A 22546-nucleotide genomic window follows, 5' to 3' on the forward strand; every position below is an offset into this window, starting at 1 on the left:
CCTTCTTGCCGCAAATATAAATGCAATTGTCTAACAAAAGACCAACAAAAACAAGCCTCCTTGCCAATTTCAGTTATAGGCTATCTGACTTATGTTTTATATTTTGCTGGTCTGTTCACCTGAATAACTCAAAGTCAACATCACTTCTCAGACACAGCTCGTAACACTAATCTAATGCTAAACAAGAACACAGATAACAGCTTAGGTCCACAGCTACTGTGCATTTAGTGTAGGCCTAATGTAAAACCTTGCCAGAGGTGAGGTCAGATTAAAGGTCCTTGGAAATGTTTATCACCTTCAGATAATCTTCTGATGTTTTATTAAATACTTGTTTGCAGCTTGTTACAAAAATATAACTCAAATGGTTTACAAAAAGACAACAGACCTTAGTAATTCATTAAAAGCCTTGTTGAAATCTATGTGTTAAAGATGAACTTTCTAAAGAAAACTAGTGGATTTATGACCATGAAACCTTGGACATGCATTTATGTTTCACTTAGTTCTGATTTATTTTTGGTGAATCTTTGACTTTTTATAAATAAGTGTGTCCTAAAGATTTCACATATTCCACTTCTTTGGTTTGGTGAATGTGTTTATTACAAGAGGCAGAAAAAATAGACATGCACAATTTTTGGATCAATTTGTATATAATAAATGACCGAAACCTTATTTTATTGAATTTTCAATTTAAAATTGAATGCTTCACTCTTAGAAGGTCTTTTTTTTGACAACATTTTAAGCTTACTTATATGTGCATATATAATTAGAATCCGTGGGCAACAAGAAGGTTGGAAAATTGGTTTGTATGGCTGTGAAAAATATGGCAAGGTTCTACTTTTCCATCTTCAGTATTTGTTCTTACCTATGAACACATTATGAAGAAGATGAAGTACATAAGTTGTGTAGTTTACAGTTACAGTAGTGCTGCACATGTTGAGCATGTGTAGAGACAAGAGGATCTGCAGTTAGAATGACGGAAGCTCTCCTTCAGACACCAAGGGTGTGCACCGCACGCAGACTTCTTTATCAACATACAAGAGAAGGTAGATGGCAGGTAAGAATTCAAACGACCGTGTGTGAAGGATGGGAGCAAAGAGAAGTGTCTTTAACTTTCTCCACTTCACAAAGTCTTATCAGAAGTCTGCTTTTATTCATTTGAATGTTTGCGGAAGAGAGCCACGATTTAGTTTCACTTTTGGTGTTTGTGCAGTTGAGTGCATTTAAAAAAAAAATGTTGAGCATAAAGGCAGTAAGAAAGCGCAGACATGTTTCGTTTTTAAATGACTATTTTAAAGGTAACACTTTGGTTCATTCACGCGCATCCTCTTAAACGTCTTATAAATCGTGTCTGTGCAGGACTCGCTGGCAAACGTCATCGTTTTATGAAATGTACAAAGTGTGCAGTTTGCTTAAGAAGATAAAGCTTTTCATTTCTTAAAAAAACACATTTAAGATTAAAACAGAAAAAAACACACATAGGCGTATTGCGCTTTTAAGAATGGGGAAAGTTGTTTTTTTCTACGTGTGTGAGAAAAACATTCACACCACTGCCAACTCTCCGCCCCTGCAATAAACAGAAGACTCAGCACGGAAATATTCAAAGACTATGGGAGTTCAGTTTTACAGGATGTCCTATCTAGGCCTGAATCCTTTTATAACAGAGAACGACAACAAAAAAAGCAACAAACTATGGCGTTAACATTACATTAAAATGGTTTACATGGCAGTGAGAAATATCACACAAAATATATTTTGAAAAATATTTCACTGCACCCATGTTTACCCAGTTCACTATGTTTCCATGAACCTTCATTTGGAAGATATACATTGTTTCATTTTTCTTCATAAAGTTCAAGAGCTCTTCCGTGTGAGGAACACATTTGTGGATAAGGTCAGAAAAGAACTGCTAAGTCAGCTCCTGGACGACATTTGGGAGGATGGAGTCCTCACTGAAAGAGAGAAAGACTCAATACTGGAGGTGAACGAGAGCACAGCAAAGAAGGCAGGACGTCTCATCGACACCGTGAGGAAGAAAGGAGACAATGCCAGCAGGAAGATAATCACTCGCCTACAATGCAGAGACCCGAGACTCTCCGCTGAACTGGGTCTGTCCTGTGATCAACCTGCTGAGCCAGGTGAAGCCTTTTTGTGCTCTGTTGATCAAAAACATACTTTGACGCTATCAGTAATATAACTGGTGTATCAAATCAGAAGAAGTTAAATTTATTTTGGATTTTTTTTTCTTCCTTTCAGCTGCAGAGCCCAAGCTGGAGCAACAATGGTCCACCTCACTTATCCCCTCCGATGGTGCCTTTTGGAGGAAAAAACAGAATGATCCAAGAGTTAGTCATTTATATCAACTATATCAAATAGCCACAGTGTCTTAACTTGTTGCCAGTAGGGAGATATTCGGTAACATTTTGTTTGACTTTCTTCCCTGTCCATCTTTTTTTTTGTTGTTGTCAGATTTACACAGTGACCAAAGATTCCATTAGGAGTCGAGTAGCTCTGCTGATCACAAATATAAAGTTTACTGATGCGAGAAACAACAGGAATGGTGCTGAGAAAGATGAGGAGAACACGGAGAAACTGCTAAAGACTCTGGGATATGAGGTGGTGAAACATACAAATCTCACAGGACAGGTAATACAAAGACATGAAAAGCATATTATTGTCTTGTTGATTTAGCACTGCAGTAACTCTCTTTTTTTTTTGTCCTCACAGAAAATCAATGATGCAGTAATCGAGTTCTCCAAACATCCGAAACTCAAAGAGACGGACAGCGTGTTGGTGGTTATCATGTCTCACGGGAAACGGGATGTTATCCTCGGTGTGGACTGGAAAAATGAGACAAATGAAGATGTGTTCCTCATCGATAACATTTACAAACACCTCGGCTCTGAGAAATGTCCGGCGCTTCTGAACAAACCAAAGATCATCATCATCCAGGCCTGCAGGGGAGGTGATCCTCATGTATTCCTACTGTACCAAACAAGAGTCTAAGAAAGTCTTGTTTGTTTATGTTGTATTAAAAATATGTTACATTTGTTTCAGGGGGGAAAGGGTCAGTGCTGGTTAGTGACGCTGCAAGATCAGCTTTGGTCTGCGATGATGTCAGCAGCCCGTCTGCTGATGAAGACAACATAGAAGAGGATAATTTGCGATTTGTGCACAAAGAAAAAGACTTCATTTCTTTTCTGTCCTGCACCCCTGGTCAGTTCACTTTAATCATCAAAAAGCTGCATGAACTCGAATAGTTACAATGTGTGATGAAACCTTGAAACTTTTGTTGTTCCTGTGTGATTTCTAGATACAGTCTCGTATAGAGAAACTCTTCGAGGATCTATTCTGATCCAGTATTTGACTGATGTACTCAACACCCTTGCGCACAAAAAAGACATTGAGGAACTTTTCAGACAAGTACGTTTTGCAATCATAAACTGTCCCTCTGAGTTTGAAATATGAATGTTTGATACTTCGTCAAGTACAATGATCGATCAGTTGTGACACTAGCAAGCATTTATGTCATTCTCTTGTTTTATGTCCGGATGTTTCAGGATGTTTAACACTGTTTGTTCCCATGTCACAGGTTATGCAACGCTTTGAAGACTTTGCCGTTCAGGACAAAAGGCAGATGCCATCCAAAGACAGATGCAGTCTTACAAGGCGCTTTTACTTTTTTCCAGGCATCTGAGATGCTCAAATGTTTGCTTGTACCATTCTTCTAAATCTTTCAAGACATTTCTAAACACATGCCAGTAAATTTGGTCGCTTTGGTTTTTTGTGATATCAATGTAATGTCAAACGACTTAATATCTGCTTTAAAGTCTCTTTACGTTTGTCCATGAAGTATGTTTGCACGAAAAATTATAGGTTTGTTAACACAGTACAAATATGACATTTTTTTTAATTTAGAAAAGTGGTGGTATGGATTAATTATATCAGGTTTACATTATCATGATTGAAAATGTATTCCAGTGCTCAGATGAGTCACAGCTTCAGATAATACAAGGTACGTAGGAGCTCATTGACTATCTCAGAATGTGAGTATTATGCAGCTTACTAGCTTTCTCTTGAAACTGCATTTTATACATAAATCAGTTATATGAAAGAAGTACCAAATAGGCATTTCCTTTTGAACTTTTGCTCTCCTTTGTATAATTGTTTTAAAGGTTATAAATTGTTGTGGATCTGTCTGTTTAAATGAAGATCTCAAAGCAAAGTCTTTTGTCTCTGGGTGTATTATTGCATAGAATAACTTTCTGCAGAAAGGGTTATCATACAAAGTCACATCAAGTGAGAGCCTCGCAGGATCCCAGACAGTCTCGTTTTGCTCTGAAGCTATATACTCTTAAACCAGAGTTGGACAATTGATGTTTCATTGCATCTCTGTGATTGGTCTTCTATAATATTCTGAGACGCCAGCCCTGCCTAGTCTGCCCTGCAACAATGACTTCATGAGTTGTTATCTGAATGGAAACTGGAGTTGTTTTTAAGAAAAAGGAGTCAAGGTTGTTGAAAACAGGGAGTCGAAGTATGTCGAGAACAGGAAGTCAAAGTTCGCACATCTGACGTATCTCAACATGAAGCACCTGTGAAACGGTTACATCTTTTGCAGACAGTATCAAATTGTATTTTTTCCCAACAAAACACAAATACCATTTGGCTGTGCCTCTTTTTTTCCGTGATTTGTTGTAATTGTTGCATTTATTCATGCTATAATGACCTATCAACTAGGGACATTTGGGACACAAAGCACATAAACTAGAATACTCAAGACTAAGTAATTAGGGAATGCATAGTAAAGAATATATACTCATATTGAATCATTTGTGAGACGATATTTTGTGAGCCATAAACCAGAGGAATGACTGGCAGAAATCTTGTTTAATCTCTAATTTCAGGTATTCTTCAGCAGATTTTAATTGTACGTAACAGGGCTAGAAAAAGATAATGCCATTCGTAACAATATACTCTGGAGGAGAGTATTTTTTGATGATTTGTTTTGCAAAACATTGAAAACATAAATTTTACAAATTTACAAAATTAATTCCAATACACTTTGCTCACCCACACAGTGATTTCATTGATTCATTGTAATCCTTTAAGAAAGACATTGCACTGCAAGCCACATTGAGACAGCCAACGTTAGGGAAGACTTAAGTATTAGTTTGATCAAGCTAATTGTGTCCCAATTCTGCAATGTTTGTTAAAATATCAATTTGTATTTGACTTTCCTTAATCAGGGAAGAAAATTCTTGATATAACAAAGTAAGCATTGAGAGAATGTTTTGTATTCGCTGTTTTATATTTTTTTCCCCAATGCTTCTGTTTTTGATATATAGAGTACATTCAGTCCATAATACTTTACACCACCTTTGATTATGCTTCTCAGACATAAAAAAAACCACACTGAGCGATTCACTGTTAAACTACTGAAGTCATTACTCTATGGTTACATTGTTATTCATCTGAGAAACATTTTCTCAGTCTTGAATAAATTTACAAGTTTAAATTCTTAAATGATCTTCTTACTCTGTAAACCATCTATTCTAGTAAAAACAGACATGTGAGACGTTCTGCTTATCATTTTATTAACAGCACTGTGCATACTTTCGAATTGATATGAGCTTTAAAAACCATCAAAAAGTTAATGAATGCCAATTACTGATGAGAAGCGAAAACGGCTACATGGATCAGCAGCTCCCTCTTCTGGCAGAAAAGTACCCTGACACAGGGACTGAGGGTAACGGGCTTGTACACATCCAGCATCTGTGAGGTCAGCACTGGCGCTCACAGACGAGGTCTGATACGGCTGACAAGGCAGAGAGGACAGATTAATTCAAGCAATACTGCACAATCTGGCCATCAGAGATCATTACCGACAAACTCTTCAACATCAAGGCCAGACTCTTAACAACATGGTGACGATCTCTAAACATATGGCACTGCTCACAGAATTATTTACAGAAGTAAACAAAACCTTTGGAGAAAAATGAGTGTACAGGAATGCAAAATTAAAATAGAAGTATTTTTTTTTTCTATTCCTATCACTGACTTTGTACACTTGGCTTTCTTTAGAGTGACAGTATCTAAGCACAAACTGGTATACTGTGCGAAAACAAGATAAAAAGGTAAATAATTACTCGACAAGCTCTCCTGAAACATCGACAAAACATGAGCACAGTATTGAGGATTAGGGACCTCCCCGTAAAATACACATCATTCAAGAGCTTCTCAAGGCAACTAGGAACAGAAAAAAAAACTCGAGGATGGCCAGACAGCGCAGGGATGGCTTTCCTTTAACAGACAGTATTTGTCAGTGAAAGCTTTGGCTTATCAACCCTGATTTACTCTCTCCCGTTAAACATTCCACTTCATATACTGGGAGAGTTTCACATCAATGTACCTAAAAGCTCCATGCATCTATTTTTTTTTTTGTTTTCATTTTCATTCATAGTACCTGGAAATGAAGCTGCTGTCTCCAGTCCTGCCAACACTTAAAATAATACAAAAAAATGTGCAAGTTATGAGAGAAAAAAGGTAATAGGCTACTTGTGTGACTTCATAAAGTGGATTCTTTTAGCTACATGTCATCTCAGGTTTGCTGGCGTCTCCCGTAGTTTGTGACAACCAGGCTGAATGTCTGGATAAAGTTATTCCTGAGTAAGTTTTTACAGTTGGCCCAAATACTGATTTTAATGTAGATGTGGGAGTGGGCCAGTAAATCCATGAGCCTACTTAAAAAATATATATATGTAAAGCCCCATCAGTCGCTCCCTTTCAAGTAGAGGTGGATCCCGCAGAGAAAGGAGAATTGATATGAAAGAGCCTGGACCTGTTAGAAAGTGGTTTACCTTACCAAAAGCTTTTTTTTTTTGCTTGATGAAATGCACTCTACTCTGTAAGAGTCAAAGTGTAAACATAGAAAAGGGTTTAAAACACTGACTAAAGGACATCGTGAGAGAGCTGCATGCTCACAAGCTGCTGTACTTTCAAGTATGCTACATTACGGACTGAGGAAAAAACACACACGATACTGTCACTTTAAAGAAACAAGATGGAGCACACACAATATTCACAAAATGTACATTTAAGGCGTAATTGTTTAGCACTAACAATAGTAGCAGCAGTGAAGCACTTCTGAATTAATTATAATAACAATATTTATGATCATACAACAACAATATATTAACAAAGTAAATCAATGACGATGACTTTTTTTTCTGTTTCTTAACACTGGTCTGAGCTGAGGACAGAAATCCAAACCAGCCAGCCACTGAAGTTAGACAAAGACAGAATGAAAACGTTTCAGCCACCACACACTAGCCTGTCTGGTACTGCAGGGTCGTCAACATTAGCACGTCCTCTATTAATCTCACTGCCAGGCTCGACAGCTACGCTCTGCCCTGACACAAGCGCACAGAGCAGTAGTACTTTTACAGAGCAGGGGTCCGAGTATACTGACTGTCAAACCACATTCATGTGTTTCAGGAACATGGGCTCATTAAGAGTAGGCCATGAGTAGGTCTTGGCACACATACACACACATTGTCACAAAGCACACACACACACACACACACACACTCTCACACACACTGCCAGACACCAGCTCAGACCTGGAACCATCGTTATGCTACTTTGTAAAATACAACACAGCTAAACAAATAGTTTTCTTTTTCCAAACATATAAAAACAAAGAGAACGTACCAAACCAATGTTGTAAATCAAAAGGCCAAAACAGACTTTGATTCATCATCTTCTTAGCTGCTGCTCAATATGAGGAAGGCCATCCTGACTCCTCTTCCTCACGTTCCTCCGTCTGCCTTGGAGGGCGAAACCACTCAAACCGTGCTCCTGTCTACCCCTCAACGCTATACCAACAGAGACCCTCAAAGCTGAAGTCCTTTTTACATACTGTATATGCACGTACTGTATATATTACACACATTTAATATATATTTACTCATATATTAAATTTTTTATAGACATACATTTTTTAGTTTTATTTGTGAGGTGTTGGTTACAATTTTCAGCGAGAGGCTTCAACATGAAAGATTAGAGTCCGTCTTCTCAGGATTCCTACACAAGTCCTGTGGCGTCCCATCATCGTTCTGCACGCTCAGTCAGTCCTGCGGAGACGTCTTTGTAAAAGAAGAGGCCTGCTCTAGCAGTTTGAAGAAGGCCAGACACTGTTGAAAGCGCATGGAGTGCAGGGCACAGCCTCCCAGAGGTGCTGCAAGCCAGATACAAATCCACAGTGGGCATCAGCCAGCACCGAATGAGCACTGCAGGCAGCAATGGGGCTTTGGGCTGAGCTGGGCCAACCCTTACCCGAACCCAGGCTGGGCCAAGCTGGGGCGAGAGAGCAAACAAGAGAGAGACAGAGAGACAGAGAGAGAGAGAGGCACAGGAAGTGTGCTATGTCAGAACATGCGCAGTGGAGGGAATGGAGACAAACTCGCGGAGGATATTCTTGGCCATTTCAATATTGTTCTGTGCAATCATCAGTGCTTTCTGGATGTCCTGGTAAGAGTATCCCTGACTCATGAGGTGCTCGATCTCGCTGCTGATTTGAGGGTTGGTTTCTCCTCCCGTTGCCCCACTACAAGGCGGAGAAGGGACGGGAGGGACGGGGCTGTGTCGACGCTCTGAGTTGATGCGTCTGGGCAGGGGCTTTGGAGGTCTCTCCGGAGCTTCCACCAGCTCTGAGAAGGCTGAACAGATAGAGAGAACGTAACCATCACATGCAATTCATTCAAATATCATAAGCCTTAACTTAAGTTCTTGTTCATGATGAAAAAAAATATTAAAATGAATATAGGAACAATTTGGAAAACACAGTATTTGTCAGATACACAGAGGTGGGATTAAGTAGAACAGTCAGACACCTGAGAGCCATCACAGGTACTAAATGTCAACTCAGCACAGAGATGAGTAGATTACTCTGAAAAATAAAAGGCTGTCTTATGAAAGAACCTCTGAAAAAAGCTCCTTATAAGCATAGTCTTTTTCTCCTGCAACTGCTTTAACATCCGTTTCTGGAAAATGTGACGGGCGTAACAAAGCCCCTGATGCTACATTAGTAAGGACACATCTCAGTCTGAGATTTTGATGATGCATACTATCATGTTACCATCAGGTAAAGCTTCCAGCAGGCATCACTTGCAGGTTACAAAGTTTAAAAATGTCAATAAGAGTCCATTGGACTTCAGCGAGCGAACTGGAAAAATCAGTGGACCTTCAAGCCTGCACTCTGGCTCACAGGACTTTGGGACTACTTTTACATACTGATTCATCAGCACTCAAAATTGCTTTTGGCCGGGAAGGACATGAGCTAAAAGTTGCGGTTGGACATTTCAGATCCACATGGTTTCCTTTTGTAAACGCCATCACTGATGTGAAGTTCCAACTTTTAAATGTGAACGGCACTAAAAGAAAGCTCACGCTGTTTTTGAGTTGCTCAGATGTTAGCTTGTGATATCGTGGAGGAGAAGGGAACACGAGGACTTACACGCTGCAGCTGCAGAATCTGAATCGAGCGAAAGGCGGCTGAAAGCAGCTGTGGACGATGAACACGATGAGGAAGATGAAGATGAGCAAGTTGATCCGCCCAGCTCTGAGAGGGTCCGCCTGGCTGGAGGCATTGGCAGCCGAGGTTTCGGGATGTCGTAGCCATTTTCCTCCTCTTCCCTCTCCTCTGCCGCCTGGTTTCTGGGACCATTGGTCAGTGTCGCAGGGGGCAACTCTGAATAGTCTGGGCAAGATTGAAAACCACGTATAAGCACAACATTATATGATGGATGTATGGGTACACACTTTTTTTTATTTTTTAAATTTAGATTCATCCTAATTCATTTCTAAAAAGACTTCAGGTGAGTCACCACTAAATACACAACAGGATCGTGTTCACTCTCACAGAGAGAGTAGGAGTTGTTTCCAGATGGCGGGGATCTTGATTAAAAGTGAAACTATTAAGTGATTAAGTGATCACATTGGCTGGCCACAATGAGTGTTGTTCCATCAGCAGTTAGTTTTAAAGTGGAGAGAAAACACACATCTTTGCACGGGAGGGAAAAAAACAAGTTCAGCTTTCAGGTTTAACTTAGTATGTATCAAAGTGAGTCAAGGCTGCTGATCTCAGCTGTCCTCACCCTTCTGTGAATACAAATACCTGAATCTCTGGCCTGCTGTGCCCTGGACTGGATGTTGTACATGGCTTCATACATCTGAGGTCCATCCTCTAATTCAGCCAGCGACAGCCTGCATAGAAGGATGACAACAATAATAATACATACAGTTACTGTAATAAGCAGAGACAATGCTTCCATGCATACTGCTGTATAGTGTTTTAACTACCGTGAGTTGCTTGCGGAGGTCTGGGCCTGAGTCTGGAGTGCAGACAACGGCTGAGACTGGGGAGGCCTCGCTACTGGCGGGGTCTCCGCCGCTGCGGGTGCTGCCGTGATTTGTGGCAGGACAGGGCGGGAAGAGGGGATCATGTACTCCGACTCCTCCTCACTGTCACGCGCTTCCTCTCCTGCCACAGGCCGCGGGGCTGGAGATGGTCTTGGGTGACAAAAACAGCACGAGTATTGTCACACGAGAGCATTAAATGTTGTCTTCTAAAACACAAAACGTTTTGAAAGACAAACTGGCACACTTAAATACTGGATTCTTGAGATGATGCCATTCAAAGTGTACATATGGAATTTTCTTTATGGCGGTCGTGTAATGTACCTTATTGCCAGGGAATAGATGGCATTGGCTGAGGATGAGGGCTTGACCTTGGGGTTGTCATAATCTTGACCAGCTATGGCAACAAAGCTCTGAAAAGGAGGCAGGACATAAAATCTCACAAAGTGCAGAATAATTCACTAAAAAAAAAGGATCAAATATGAGTCACTTAAAAGGAATATTTTGGTATCATGAGAACACTGATTTCAAAAGTTCCTTGCTGAAAACTAGACGAAAGGATTAGATGGCAGGTCTGTATTGTTACTATTCAGCTGTTGCCAGGAGCTAATTAAGTAAGACGGTGTACAAGGTGACTCATCTCACTTCATACGGCTTAAAAAAAAAAAAAAGAAAGAAAGAAATCTAGAATTGAGTTTTGTTTTTTTTAATTCTAAAAAACATAAAAATCACTTTCTGTGCAGGGTGCTGCAGCTTTCTGAATATCTCATCATGAGCAAACAAAACAATACATCCTCTCCTTTATACCACATGATCATAGTAACATGGTGTGCTGATGGGATTTATTACATTCAGTCAGAGCCAGCTGTCTCAAGTCTTTACTCAAAGCTAAGCTATCACTCCTTTTGATGGACGAACAGACAAACGGACACTTGCTTTGACCCACGTGTGGGACGGTGTATTAGCAGATTGGATTGTGTTGGCACGTGCGTGTCTTTTAAGTTTTTATTCATTCAAATAACGCTTATTAAATCAAATAAAACCAAACGCTCACCAGCTGGTGGTCAAGACTGAGGGAGCTGTTGTTCTTCTGCGAGTCGGACCGTGTGTCCAGAGCAGAGGGCAGAGCCAGGGGAAGGGAGTGTCTGTTAGAGAGTTCCCTGACACCTGCTCGAATGTCCCCTCCCAGACTGGAGACCTGTGTGGATGAGGAAGACGAGGAGGAGGAGGAGGAGGAGGAGGAGGAGGAGGATGATGAGGAGGTTGGGGCCTTGGGGACAGGCCGGGAGTTCCATTCAGCCAGGGGCCGGTTCGGAGGTGCAGGGGGGAGCTTGTCTCTAAGGGGCTCCCCGGGAGTGCAGGGTAAGGGCCGCCTCTGCAGCCGTCCTTCGGGGTTGGCCCCGGCTGTGTGGGGGCGGTCGGGAGGAGGAGGAGGGGGGAGATCCCTCAGTGCTGGCGGAAGAGGCAGAGGCTTGTCTTTGTGGTGAGATGCTGCCTGATGGGGAGAAACAGACGCAAGGAGCTCATTTAGAAAAAGTACAACATCGCTGTAAAAACAGAGAGAAGTTGTTGCTGAATGAATTACTTCCTGCAAAGAAGATCACAGCCCTAAGTCATTCCCCTGCATCATAATCAACAGTAAAAGTGGGATTAAAAGAAACCCAGAATGAATAAAACAGTTATCGTCTTCAGAACATTTCTGCTTCTACAATTCTGTTTCCATGGATCTTCATTTCAGCAGAAATGTGTGGGGAAACACGAGTGGCAATAAACTCAATTTGGGAATGTTGTGTATAAAATGCAAGACTATATTCACCTTTCCTGAATTAATGGAGCAAGTGAATTCAAATAACAGCGCAGCTTCATCAGAAGTAAAAAGGATTTGAATGTTTGTGCTCCAGCTTCATGAATACGCCACATAAATTCAGTGTTACATCCAACATGACAACGAAGAGAGTTCATATTCAAATGAGCACATTTCCTCTACAACAAAACAATGTCCTCTTATTTTCCCTCAAGCTTATTTAAAAAAACAAACAAACATTAAACATATGAAAGAAGTTAAGCTCAGGAAAACGTTTGTAGTATTTCATACAGAAATGTGAAATCTCTTACCTTAGCTGTGACCCCGGGGCTGGACGCACCCGGGGGGTTGGGAGGTCTGTGTGGTAGCAGGTCGAGTCTGGGTGGAACAGGAGGAAGAGAGGAATGCGGGGCCATGGACATGGGTGAAGGAGGGCGCTCCACCTGGATTTAAACACGACAACAAAACAGTGGTAACATCTGTGCAGATGTATTCGACCAGATCAGACTTTTTTTTTTTTTTTATCATTCAAGTGATCCATTTTTTATTTTTTTGTCAAACTATCGCCAGAATTGACAAGTTTCTACATTTTGACTGCGTTTCCATGGTAGTGTTTACTGTAACTCCATAAAGAGGTGGAAGAAGGAAATCAAAGAGTCGTTTTGTTTCAACACACACAAAAAATATCACAGAAATCTTGACTCATTGAAGAAGTACAGCAGAGTACTTCACAGTGCACAGGTACGCTTAAAGAAATAGTCAGGAGTCAGCAATTAAAGTCAAAGAAATGCCAGGAACATCAAAGTGCGTGTGATCTCAGGTATTCACCAAATGTATAAGCAGACTAATGCACACAGAGTCTCTCTGAGGAGAGGAGAATACCCCCACGTATCAAATACCAAAAAGAAAGCTGCTACTCTGGCACCTTGAAAGATGGAGATAAAAGACTTGAGATGTGAGCTCGGAGTTTGAAGCGCACAAAAATGAAAAGCCGAGATAGTACAGTGTTTCATCTGTGCAGGGATGGATCTCTCAGAAAAACAGAGGAAAAAAAAAAAAAAAAAAGAGGACAGTAGGAGCCCATGGGGGTACCCGGGGCAAAAAACCCCCCCAAACAACAAAGCAGAGTGCATCAGTGTTTTATCTGTGAAAATTACACACAACAGCTCGTCCTGGAAACTCTGCAAACTTTCATTTCAGTCAAAGATCTTCACTAATCTTACTTTTGAGCAGGCGAGTTTGCTCATCATGAGGTGGGGATCTTCAAGTCTGTCGTCATCGTCGTCATCATAGCTGGGTGAAGGAGCGCCCTCGGCCCCAAACTGGCTCCTACAGGAGCCCCCGCTGTTGTCCTTAGGGTCGAAAGGATCCACAACAATGGGCTCGGTACCCTTAATCTCACAGCGGCAGAAAGGACAGCCTGTTCCCTGACCCTCCGATTCCTGTAACACAGAGACAACAGGCAGATGCAATCACTTGGAGGTTTTTATTATGTGCTTTTATTTTGCCGTTACATCTGCAGAGGAGGGCACTTCAACACTTGGTTATCCTCTCAACAGGTATGACTTATGATACTGGAATTGGAGCAATCAACCCACACATAGCCCCCCTCTCCATCCATCCACCCACCCACCCACCCTCGTACCTGCCAGGCAGTGAGACATGACGTGCACATGAGATGACCACAGGGCTCAATCTTCACATCTTTGTCGTTCTCGGCACAGATCTTACACAGCTGGAAAGTGGAGCCCATCTCACAGTACAGCTCATATTGCTCCTGGGGGGGAAGGAAATGAGACAATGTGAGCTGTTGGTGCTTAAACACAGAGTGTAACATCATACAGTGCTGACAGCACCTGAGATCATTTCGAAGAGCCCGGGAGGTTTTGGAGTGAAATGTGGGGGTGTGTTTTTAGTTTCAGTCCTGTGTTCAGGCAAAAAAAAAAAAAAAAAAAAAAAAAAAGGAGTCTGCTCATAAACAGAAGATGAGACCTGACATTTTACTGCGGGAAAACTGTTTATGTGAAGTTAAAGAAAATGAGTCAACCAGCCAAACCATTCTGTAAAAATGATTGTATTTTATTATCTTCCTACACAACAGAAAGTTTGACGTAGATTCCCGTGTTGCCACATTCACTGCATATTACAAAAGGTCAGACAGAAAATAGTACTCGTTAAAAACGACTTCACTTGAAAAGCTATGCAAGTTCCTGTTTAGTATGCTATGGAGTCCTCTACTTCTGCTTCCTTCTGTCAGGCCTTGCACTGCTCTGTCCTTTTGATCTCACTGGGATCTTTATTGATCGGTGTGTCTGGCCAAAAACGGACTTCTGACCTTTAGAATAAAATACCAAACACCAACAGGATGTGTAAGTTTATAAAGGCTGAATGCGGCGTGAGAAGCACACTGGTCTGACCTGTGTGACTTTGATGTGGTCTTGAGGCGAAGGCTCGCACAGTCCTGTCAGGTCTGGGTTTTGGGTCCGACCGTCAGGGAATAAATAGCTGGAGAGATGATGCAGAGGAACAAAAAAAAAAAAAAAAATTAGAAGGTACTCACAGAAATGACTCTTTAAGTGGCCTGTGGTGCTTTTTCATTTCAAGGTTTTCATCATGATTAGTTGGTGTGCTTTAACTGCATGTATATCCTATCAGGCTGCAGCAATGAAAACATCTGCTCATGCCACTCATTCAATCTGGCACCATGTTTCATATCATCATTGCGCTGATGAGGTTGTAGTATTATACTTTTCCGAATGAGTCAGATGCTGTAATTTACCATTCAGCTAATGTTTCGTAGATGCAGGCTGTCAGCGTTTAAGGCTTTCCCAGTTTGAATTTTGATTACAGGTTGAGAGAGGCCAACCATAGCTTTCATTAAATAGGAATCAACGTTGGCATAGAAAGATCAGTGTCACGCCAGCTGAACCGCTGACTGAGCTGCACATCAGAAAGCAACATTTCTATTCTGGTTATGATAACACTGAGACGATGGGAACAGGCAATATGATACGTCTGGATTGGTTTAGAGCAGAAAGGCAGATTCAATCATGGTATGCAAAGCAAGGCTACGTCGTTGACTCGGACATCTACGCTTGGGGAGATGGAAACAGGAAAATATGGGAGTAAATGACAGGAAGCTTGATTTTTTTTTCTTCTTCTTCTTAAAAGCAAATCAGTTGGAGACCTCAGAGACGAAGAGCAGAGGTTCAACACGAACACCGAGCCCTGAATCGCAGACTTACAATCCTTCCCTGAAGCCATCTATGAGGGCCTGGAAGAGGGGCTTGTTGTGGGGAATGGTTTGGAGTATGTTTCCATCCGCTGTCACATAGCCGATGGCCCACTGGCCCAGCCGTGTACAACTCAGTCGGAAGATGTAACTGAGAAAAGAGCAGAGCAAAGAACACAAGAGATAGCTCTTTAACAAATTAGCACACATTTATTTAATTTTACTTGTTAAAGGGATCATGTATAATATTACAACATAAATGTGACCCTCAGATGTGTTGTACCAAAGTTAGCTTAGAGTCCCATGGCAGTTCAAACATCATATACTAGTAATAACGCATCAACATCATTTTAAAAATACAATGTTTCAATTTTGAACCTGCCAGAAGACCGCAGATGTAAAGTAGCTCCGAGATAACTCTGGTACAATGCATCAAATATGTCAGAGTATCCCAGAGCAGGAGAACACACACACAGTTATGGGGTGTTTTTAGGTGTTACGCTATTGGATAAACAAATCACAGGTCTACTTCAAGTTGCTGATGCGACATTTAATAGTCACGTAAAATGAGTTGGATGAAAAGAACTAGTCTGGGAGGCCACTCTTACCGGTCCTTAACATTTACAGCATACTCTTTCTTTAACCAACTTCACAAATTTGCACCAAAAAATGATCAAATTGTTATTTTGAGGTTAATAAATTTCTATGCAAACATTCTGCCTCTATGACTGCCCTGTCTAAAGCACTGGTGGAAAGCTGCAGACTGTGGTATTAGAATCAGGAAGGCCAAAAAAGGGGAATTACACTAATTCATTCTAAGATGCATTTATTAGGATTTGAGACAAAGGAATGAGTTTTGGGCTTTTGGAACAGCTGCTGTGAACACAACACGAAACCATCAGTAAGCTGTACTCTAAGTCACAGCGTCAAAAATCCTTCACTCAAACTGACCAATAACAGCTTGGATGTCAATGTGGCCCAATGCAAGGCACGCCAAAGAGTGACATCAGCCTTCAGTGTACAATCAGACCATTGATGCTAGGTGCCAGTGCCATGCTGCCCTGGGTCCTTCACACACACGCCAAGGATTTTTCCTGGCACAGAGTGAGGCGGCGGTGGTACCTTTCCTACCTCACATGTAGCGCCGACGCAGCATAGCCAACTGGCTCAAAACTTTTACAAGCAACACAAGGAATTTTAAAAATTGTGTAATTAAAGACATTAAACATAATATTATATTGTTAAAACAATACAATGGAAAAGCTTCTTTTTTTTCATTTTCACAATTAAAGCATCAGAATTTTTAAACATCAAAATCTGTTAATTTTACCTTTTTTTTGTAAAATGAAAATGTTTTCTTGTAAATAATATATATACTACTTCCACCATGTATGTCCAATTTCAGTATGTGAACTGTTTCATCATTGACTTTGAGCCTGCTGAACACGAGAGACAATTCACTTCTTCACCTTAGCTACATCTCCCCTCACAGAATTATAAAATAGCCAGATTTAAACATTATTTACCAGACGGTAAATAATGTTCAAATCTGGCTATTTTATAAAAAAAAGTAAAAAGGATTCCTTACTTTTTCATTTTAGAGCAACATATTGGAGCGAGAGGTTATCGACTGCATTGCAAGCTGTTTGTTACCACGGACGTGTGTCTTACCTGCCAGGCTTGTGGATAAACTTCTGTAACCGTGCTTTGACCTCATCGTAGGTGAGAAAGGCCATATACCCCGGGTGAGTTACTGCCAAGCTGTTCCAGTTCCGCAGCAGGGACGACCAAGGCTGCACACATGAGAAAATGAGAGAGTGACTCATCCGATGTGCGAGTGAATGGACACAGCAAGAACAGCATGAGCCGTGTAATGGAGAAATATTCTACTTCACGGATTATGCTAACACAGCCGTTTTCCAAACTTCAGTAGGATTTGTAATTGGCCGTATAGCAATGAAAAACTGTTTTTAAGCTAAGCTTGCAGCATGTAATACAGCATGCAACTCATTTGGTACCATATGAAGCCACAGGACGAGAAAAGGTCAAAGACAATTAGCAAAAGATATGTAAGCGCACATGAAATAGTTCTGACTAACCCAAAGCTGGCTGAGCGCAGGGGGGGGAGTGGGTGGTTCTACATTTGCTCTCACCAGTCTGTCTGGTGTGTGACAGGAAGTAGAAGACACAAAACGAGACTGAAAACAAGCTGCTAAAGTCACAGCCTGTGTTGATTATGAACTGCAAGTGCTGTGTGTTAAGATAAGATGGAAAGATCCCGGTCCATATATCTTTCAGGTTACATATCATAGTCGCTGATATGTTTCTAATTCGATGCCAGTTTTTTTTTTTTTTTACATGACGGAAAACAAAAGAGTGGTTCAGGAAGTGTTTTCATGTAGTTTGTCCAGTAGAGTGGGAAGTGACTCCACACATCTACAATACTGTTAGCACTGTCTGAAGCACAGCTTCACTATTTAGCACACATTCATGACTATTCTTAATCGGGTTATTTAATTGATTAAAAAAAAATTAAAAAATCTCGGCTCATTTGCTCAAAAATAAAAGCACAAAACTGTGTCCTGCTCAAAATTTCAATTAGTGCGTACTTAAATGCTGTCTTATACATTTAATAAAGATTTCCCGGGATGACTTCTGGGATGGAATCTCTATTAGTTTTTATTATGTATTTTGTGCTGACATTGCCTTTTTTCCTTTCCCTGGTGCTTTGACTCAGCATGAGCTGAACATTCTCCACATAATGCTGACTGAAATGCTCAAATGCGTAATGCACCTTTGTATAGGGTCCATCCATTCACTCAAAATGCTACACTGACATGACGTTTAAATTACAGCGGAACACGTTTACATTCACTGACATTTTTTTTCGCGCGCTGCCTTATGACGTTACAGTCAAAGCAGTTGAGAAAAAGGTGACAGCAGTCATATTTATATGATCAGCTAGTCAATGACGTGAGTTAAGAGCATCTGAAGGCTCACAGCGGTGAAGGACTACAGAATAAGTCGAACCCTCACAGGTGAGCTCCAGCCTCCACTCAGTTACTTATTAGTAGAGGAATCAATACTGGCTTGGTTCTTTTATCACACTTTCCTGTAGTCAGGACAAGTGTTGTTCTAGGTCAGAGTGCATGCATTTGTTAATATTTACACCACCTTCTTTGTGTGTGTAGTCGAGCATTAAGGACCTTCAGCGATGATTACAGTAACAGCATGCAAAGTCACAGATCACTCTGCATGCACCATGGATCCCCCTGATGATCTGTGGTTACAGCGCGCGCTTCCTGAAATTTATTTATGGACGTTTCCTTCAATTGGCTCATTATTATTATTCCTGCACTTCACATCGAGATAAAGTCTTAATTACAAGAGTCGCTACATAAGGTCAAAGTCTTTCTTGAAAAGTTTGTCAAACTAAAGCAGGGAAAAGTTTTTCAGCCAACACACACTTTGAGTGAATGTTTACAAAAGTTCTCTGGAAAATCTCAGTTTTTGAGGCTGTGAAGACTGAAGACACGCTGTATTATAGCGTCCAACATCGTCTCTACTTCAAGAAATCCTGGGCTGCAACACGTGATCTTTTGCTTCGTCTCCTCGTGTACTGATTATTTCTCTGGAAAAAAACCAAAAACTTTTAAGTTACAGCTGACCGACACAAAAGGTCGTCCAATATCAGGCCGACACTGGCCTCTTACACGTGTACAGCACGTGTTTGGATATTTGATGTAAGATATATACTCATGAATTTGTATTTCAATGTAAAAGAATTAAACGGAAAATTGTAGCTAAGGATCTTTGAAGAAGTAGTGATGATGTTGGATGACAGCGTAGCTAAGCAGACAAAGGTCTACAGTACATTGAAGTTGTCATAGAATAGGCATCCCACCCCTTTCCCTCCCCGTCTATGTCCAAGCCATATCCTGTTGAGTGGCAACAGGCCCTCCTGGAACAGGTCCTCCTCAGTGCCTTCCCCACAGGACGAGGCCATTACTATTGTCTTTAATTATTATTTTTTTGTTTGTCTTGTCTTGCTTCGTTATGTTTGTGCGTTTTATCCTGCACTGTCAGGATTTCTCTGTTCAATAATTTTGAAAAACTAAAAACTAAATAAATAAATTGATTTGTTATTAAAAAGCAATGATACTTTAATGATGAAGTCATCAGTTTACAAAGGTTTGAAGTTACTTTCCCAGTAACTTAACGGTACTTTTACTTAACTGTGCAAAATTGGAACCATAATGTGGAAATTTTCAATTTTCCTCCATGACATGAAGATGTGAATTTAACATGCGTCTGCTCCTCTCATCTACTTTTACTTTTCTTGGATCCCTGGCTGGTTGAATTAGTAGAAAAAGTGTGCTGAGTTCAGTATACTGACTTCCTGTAGTTTGACTGTGACAGGGTGACTTATCATGAAGCTTTTCAGTCTTTTTTCGTTAAATACTGACCAGAGCAAGCAGCTCATAAATCACCACCACACGCTTACAAAAAGTGTATGAAATATTTCAAGGGATTCTGAAGGCAAATAAGAAACACATCTCATGTTCAGTCTGTTTCATATCAGGACAGAGCTCAAAATGGCCACCGGGTCACTTCCTCCTCCAAGCTTAAGGACACTAAGAGGAGGGCCTTGTAATGAGGGAGGGTCATAGGAAACGCCTGTGAGCTGTTTCCACTTCATTGAGCCCGTCTGCGTCTTGAACACAAGTAGCCCAAATGATGTCCCAGAGAGAATAAAGGACAAACACTCTCGAAGAAAAACGATACGAGATTTTGGAAAACTCAAAAACAGCGCTGTGAATGTTTCCATATGAGTGATAAAACATGTCAATGTTTTAATTTGATCATACATGATGTCTCATAAGTACAGCCTTTATTCCTGATGAGGGAAAGAAGCTTTCAAGTTGCCGTGTCGCACGAGCAATACTATAAAATGCATTATTTTGTTGTGCATTATCACAAAACAGAAATGGTTGGTAACCCTTTTTATCACGACTTTGATCTATCGATTAGAAAGTTGAGAAAATAACTCGAATTGAAAATGTCCCGATTTAAAAGTTCATTCCTGCTGGTTTCAAATGATCCAACAGTAAAATTAAAATCTTAAGGGTGTTTATAAAATGAAGATGGTCCTTAAAAGGATCTCAGTGATAAACAGAACTAACCAGTCAGGCCTTGTCTGACAACAGACGTCCACATGGAGGCAGAATATCAACGCTCAGCGTCTTTATCTGGATTGTGTCAGCAGAGTCGAGTTAAGAAGAAAGTTCAGCGGAAAGTGTCTGTGGTTTGAACTTGTTAGAGTTAGCCAAAAAAAGAAGAGGCCAGTTAGTTCCAGTTGATTATGGGTGAGACAAGGTTAACACGTTTTCTATGAATGGCCCTTTCTCGACCTCTCTCCATCTTTATTTAAATTGCTTTTCTCATGTTCGCGCAAGCCCATGATAATAAAGGTGTGTGTGTGTGTGTGTGTGTGTGTGTGTGTGTGTGTGTGTGTGTGTGTGTGTGTGTGTGTGTGTGTGTGTGTGTGTGTGTGTGTGTGTGTGTGTGTACTACCTGGAATAGCCTGGTGAAGATGTCAAACTCAAAGACAGAGATGTAGTCGTTGCAGGTGAGGTCTATGGTGGACTTCAGAGCCATGGCCTCCAGTCCGGAGCTGATTGGATGAAACTCGTGAAGAGACTGCCGGAACATCTTCCAAGGCACTATGGTCCTGTTACACACAACAACCCGGGCCAATCAGACGCAACAAACCAAACTCTTACATCAAAACATTATAAGTCGTATGTTGTAGAGCGAGTCAGAGACTTCATTCCAAATAAGTTTACATGACGTTTTGCATGCTGCTTCTGTGCGTCATAAATAATCTAAAAGAGATAAAAACTGCACTTCCTACTAAGAATGCTCAACTATTCACATGTGAAAAAATTATATGCTGTTTCTTGTGAGGGTTCTATTTCGGTGCTCTCACACAGAAGTTGTCAGAGGTGTCAGTGGTCGGGCGTTTTAGAGCTGATTTTTTTTTTCTTTTTCTTTCTGACCACATATTTCAAAGCAGATAATCAATAAACTCAATCCATCACTTACTTACTTAAGTACTTTCTCCATCAGAGTTTATATCTATATGTTAGAATGTACACCAGGATATTTGTCAGGTCCTGCTGTAGAGTTAGACAGACTGTATATATACAGTCTGTCTAACTAATATAATATCTAATATATTAAACACAGTTATCTGGAAGATGGAAATAATGAATAAAGTGGAACCAGCTGTTTAAATGTTCTCAGTTCTAAGTGAATGGATATTTTCTGACTGCACTCACAATCTTCATGTTGGTGTGCACATATAGACTTGACTTGTGTAATCACATGGAACAACAGGTCTAATGTCAAGCTTTTGCTAGATGATAATACAATGTTAAGAACGCACTGTAAGGGTCACCCTGGAGTCTACAACGGCACTTTAAAACCACAGAGGTAACACAATGTTTTATGCACGTGTAGCTCTATTTATTCAGGCTCACTTGTCCCCGAAGGCGCGCCTCCAGAACTCTGCAGCGTCTGCCTTGGTGATGCGGAAATTGTCCCCCTGAAACAGCCCATTGGGGAAGATGGCCTTCAGCTCCGCCAGCATGTGGCTGAAGATCAGCGATAGTTTGGTGAGGTTTCGCCTGTAAAAGCAAAGGGGAAGGAAGGAGCACGCTTTAAAGAGAGAAATGCAGACCTCATTATTCACTCCACTGAGTGTGATGGTGTCCATGTTAAGAATACTGGACGATTAAAGTGTTTGTTTCTACATGAATGCCATTCACTGTTGAACTGTTTGACATTTGCGATAAAAAGAGCAAAACAAAAATAGGATTGAACAAGCACAAGTGTTACCAAATATACAGCCAACAATGACTAAATTATTATTATTTTTTTAAAATGTACACTTATTCATAATTCATCATCATCATCATCAAGTATTATGTTCCAAAACATGCCTCAAGTGCTTTTAGCCATGAAGTGTGCTAATTATGGTGAAGTCACAACAAAATGAGGTCTATTTTTTCTCTTGTGCTGAATAATAATAA

The 22546-nt window shown here is 40.7% G+C and overlaps 2 protein-coding genes across 3 annotated transcripts in view; one reads left to right on the plus strand and one right to left on the minus strand.

The window, feature by feature from the left end:
* The first annotated feature begins 938 nt into the window (after positions 1–938).
* On the plus strand, positions 939–4820 carry caspa (caspase a). Of its 2 annotated transcripts, XM_079354505.1 has the most exons (8): positions 939–1054; positions 1851–2135; positions 2254–2342; positions 2467–2643; positions 2725–2962; positions 3055–3213; positions 3311–3420; positions 3590–4820. In XM_079354505.1, the coding sequence occupies exons 1-8, from the start codon at positions 1048–1050 to the stop codon at positions 3692–3694; spliced, it is 1170 nt and encodes a 389-aa protein (XP_079210631.1). In that variant the 5' UTR covers positions 939–1047; the 3' UTR covers positions 3695–4820. The 2 variants fall into 2 exon arrangements, with proteins under 2 accessions (XP_079210631.1, XP_079210630.1); XM_079354504.1 differs by lacking the exon at positions 939–1054 and having other exon boundaries at positions 1222–2135.
* A 753-nt stretch (positions 4821–5573) lies between these two features.
* cbl (Cbl proto-oncogene, E3 ubiquitin protein ligase) overlaps positions 5574–22546 on the minus strand; it is a 36017-nt gene continuing 19044 nt past the window's right edge. Inside the window, exons 3-16 of the mRNA XM_079353890.1 lie at positions 21995–22141; positions 21027–21183; positions 17124–17245; positions 15466–15603; positions 14638–14725; positions 13866–13997; positions 13444–13662; positions 12532–12663; positions 11471–11911; positions 10741–10829; positions 10360–10569; positions 10175–10263; positions 9515–9757; positions 5574–8717 (exon numbers count right to left, since the gene is read on the minus strand). Of these exons, the coding sequence (XP_079210016.1) occupies positions 8422–8717; positions 9515–9757; positions 10175–10263; positions 10360–10569; positions 10741–10829; positions 11471–11911; positions 12532–12663; positions 13444–13662; positions 13866–13997; positions 14638–14725; positions 15466–15603; positions 17124–17245; positions 21027–21183; positions 21995–22141 (2503 nt within the window). The 3' untranslated portion in view covers positions 5574–8421. The remainder of the gene's footprint in view (positions 8718–9514; positions 9758–10174; positions 10264–10359; positions 10570–10740; positions 10830–11470; positions 11912–12531; positions 12664–13443; positions 13663–13865; positions 13998–14637; positions 14726–15465; positions 15604–17123; positions 17246–21026; positions 21184–21994; positions 22142–22546) is intronic.

Source organism: Symphodus melops (genome assembly GCF_947650265.1).
Source record: "Symphodus melops genome assembly, chromosome: 10".
In the NCBI taxonomy this organism is placed as follows: domain Eukaryota; kingdom Metazoa; phylum Chordata; class Actinopteri; order Labriformes; family Labridae; genus Symphodus; species Symphodus melops.

Coding starts and splice junctions, on each gene's coding strand:
- caspa (XM_079354504.1), top strand. CDS start 1,802: ATGAACCTTCATTTGGAAGATATACATTGTTTCATTTTTCTTCATAAA. Junction 2,644..2,724: donor ATACAAATCTCACAGGACAG/GTAATACAAAGA, acceptor TTGTCCTCACAG/AAAATCAATGATGCAGTAAT. Junction 3,214..3,310: donor TTTTCTGTCCTGCACCCCTG/GTCAGTTCACTT, acceptor TGTGATTTCTAG/ATACAGTCTCGTATAGAGAA.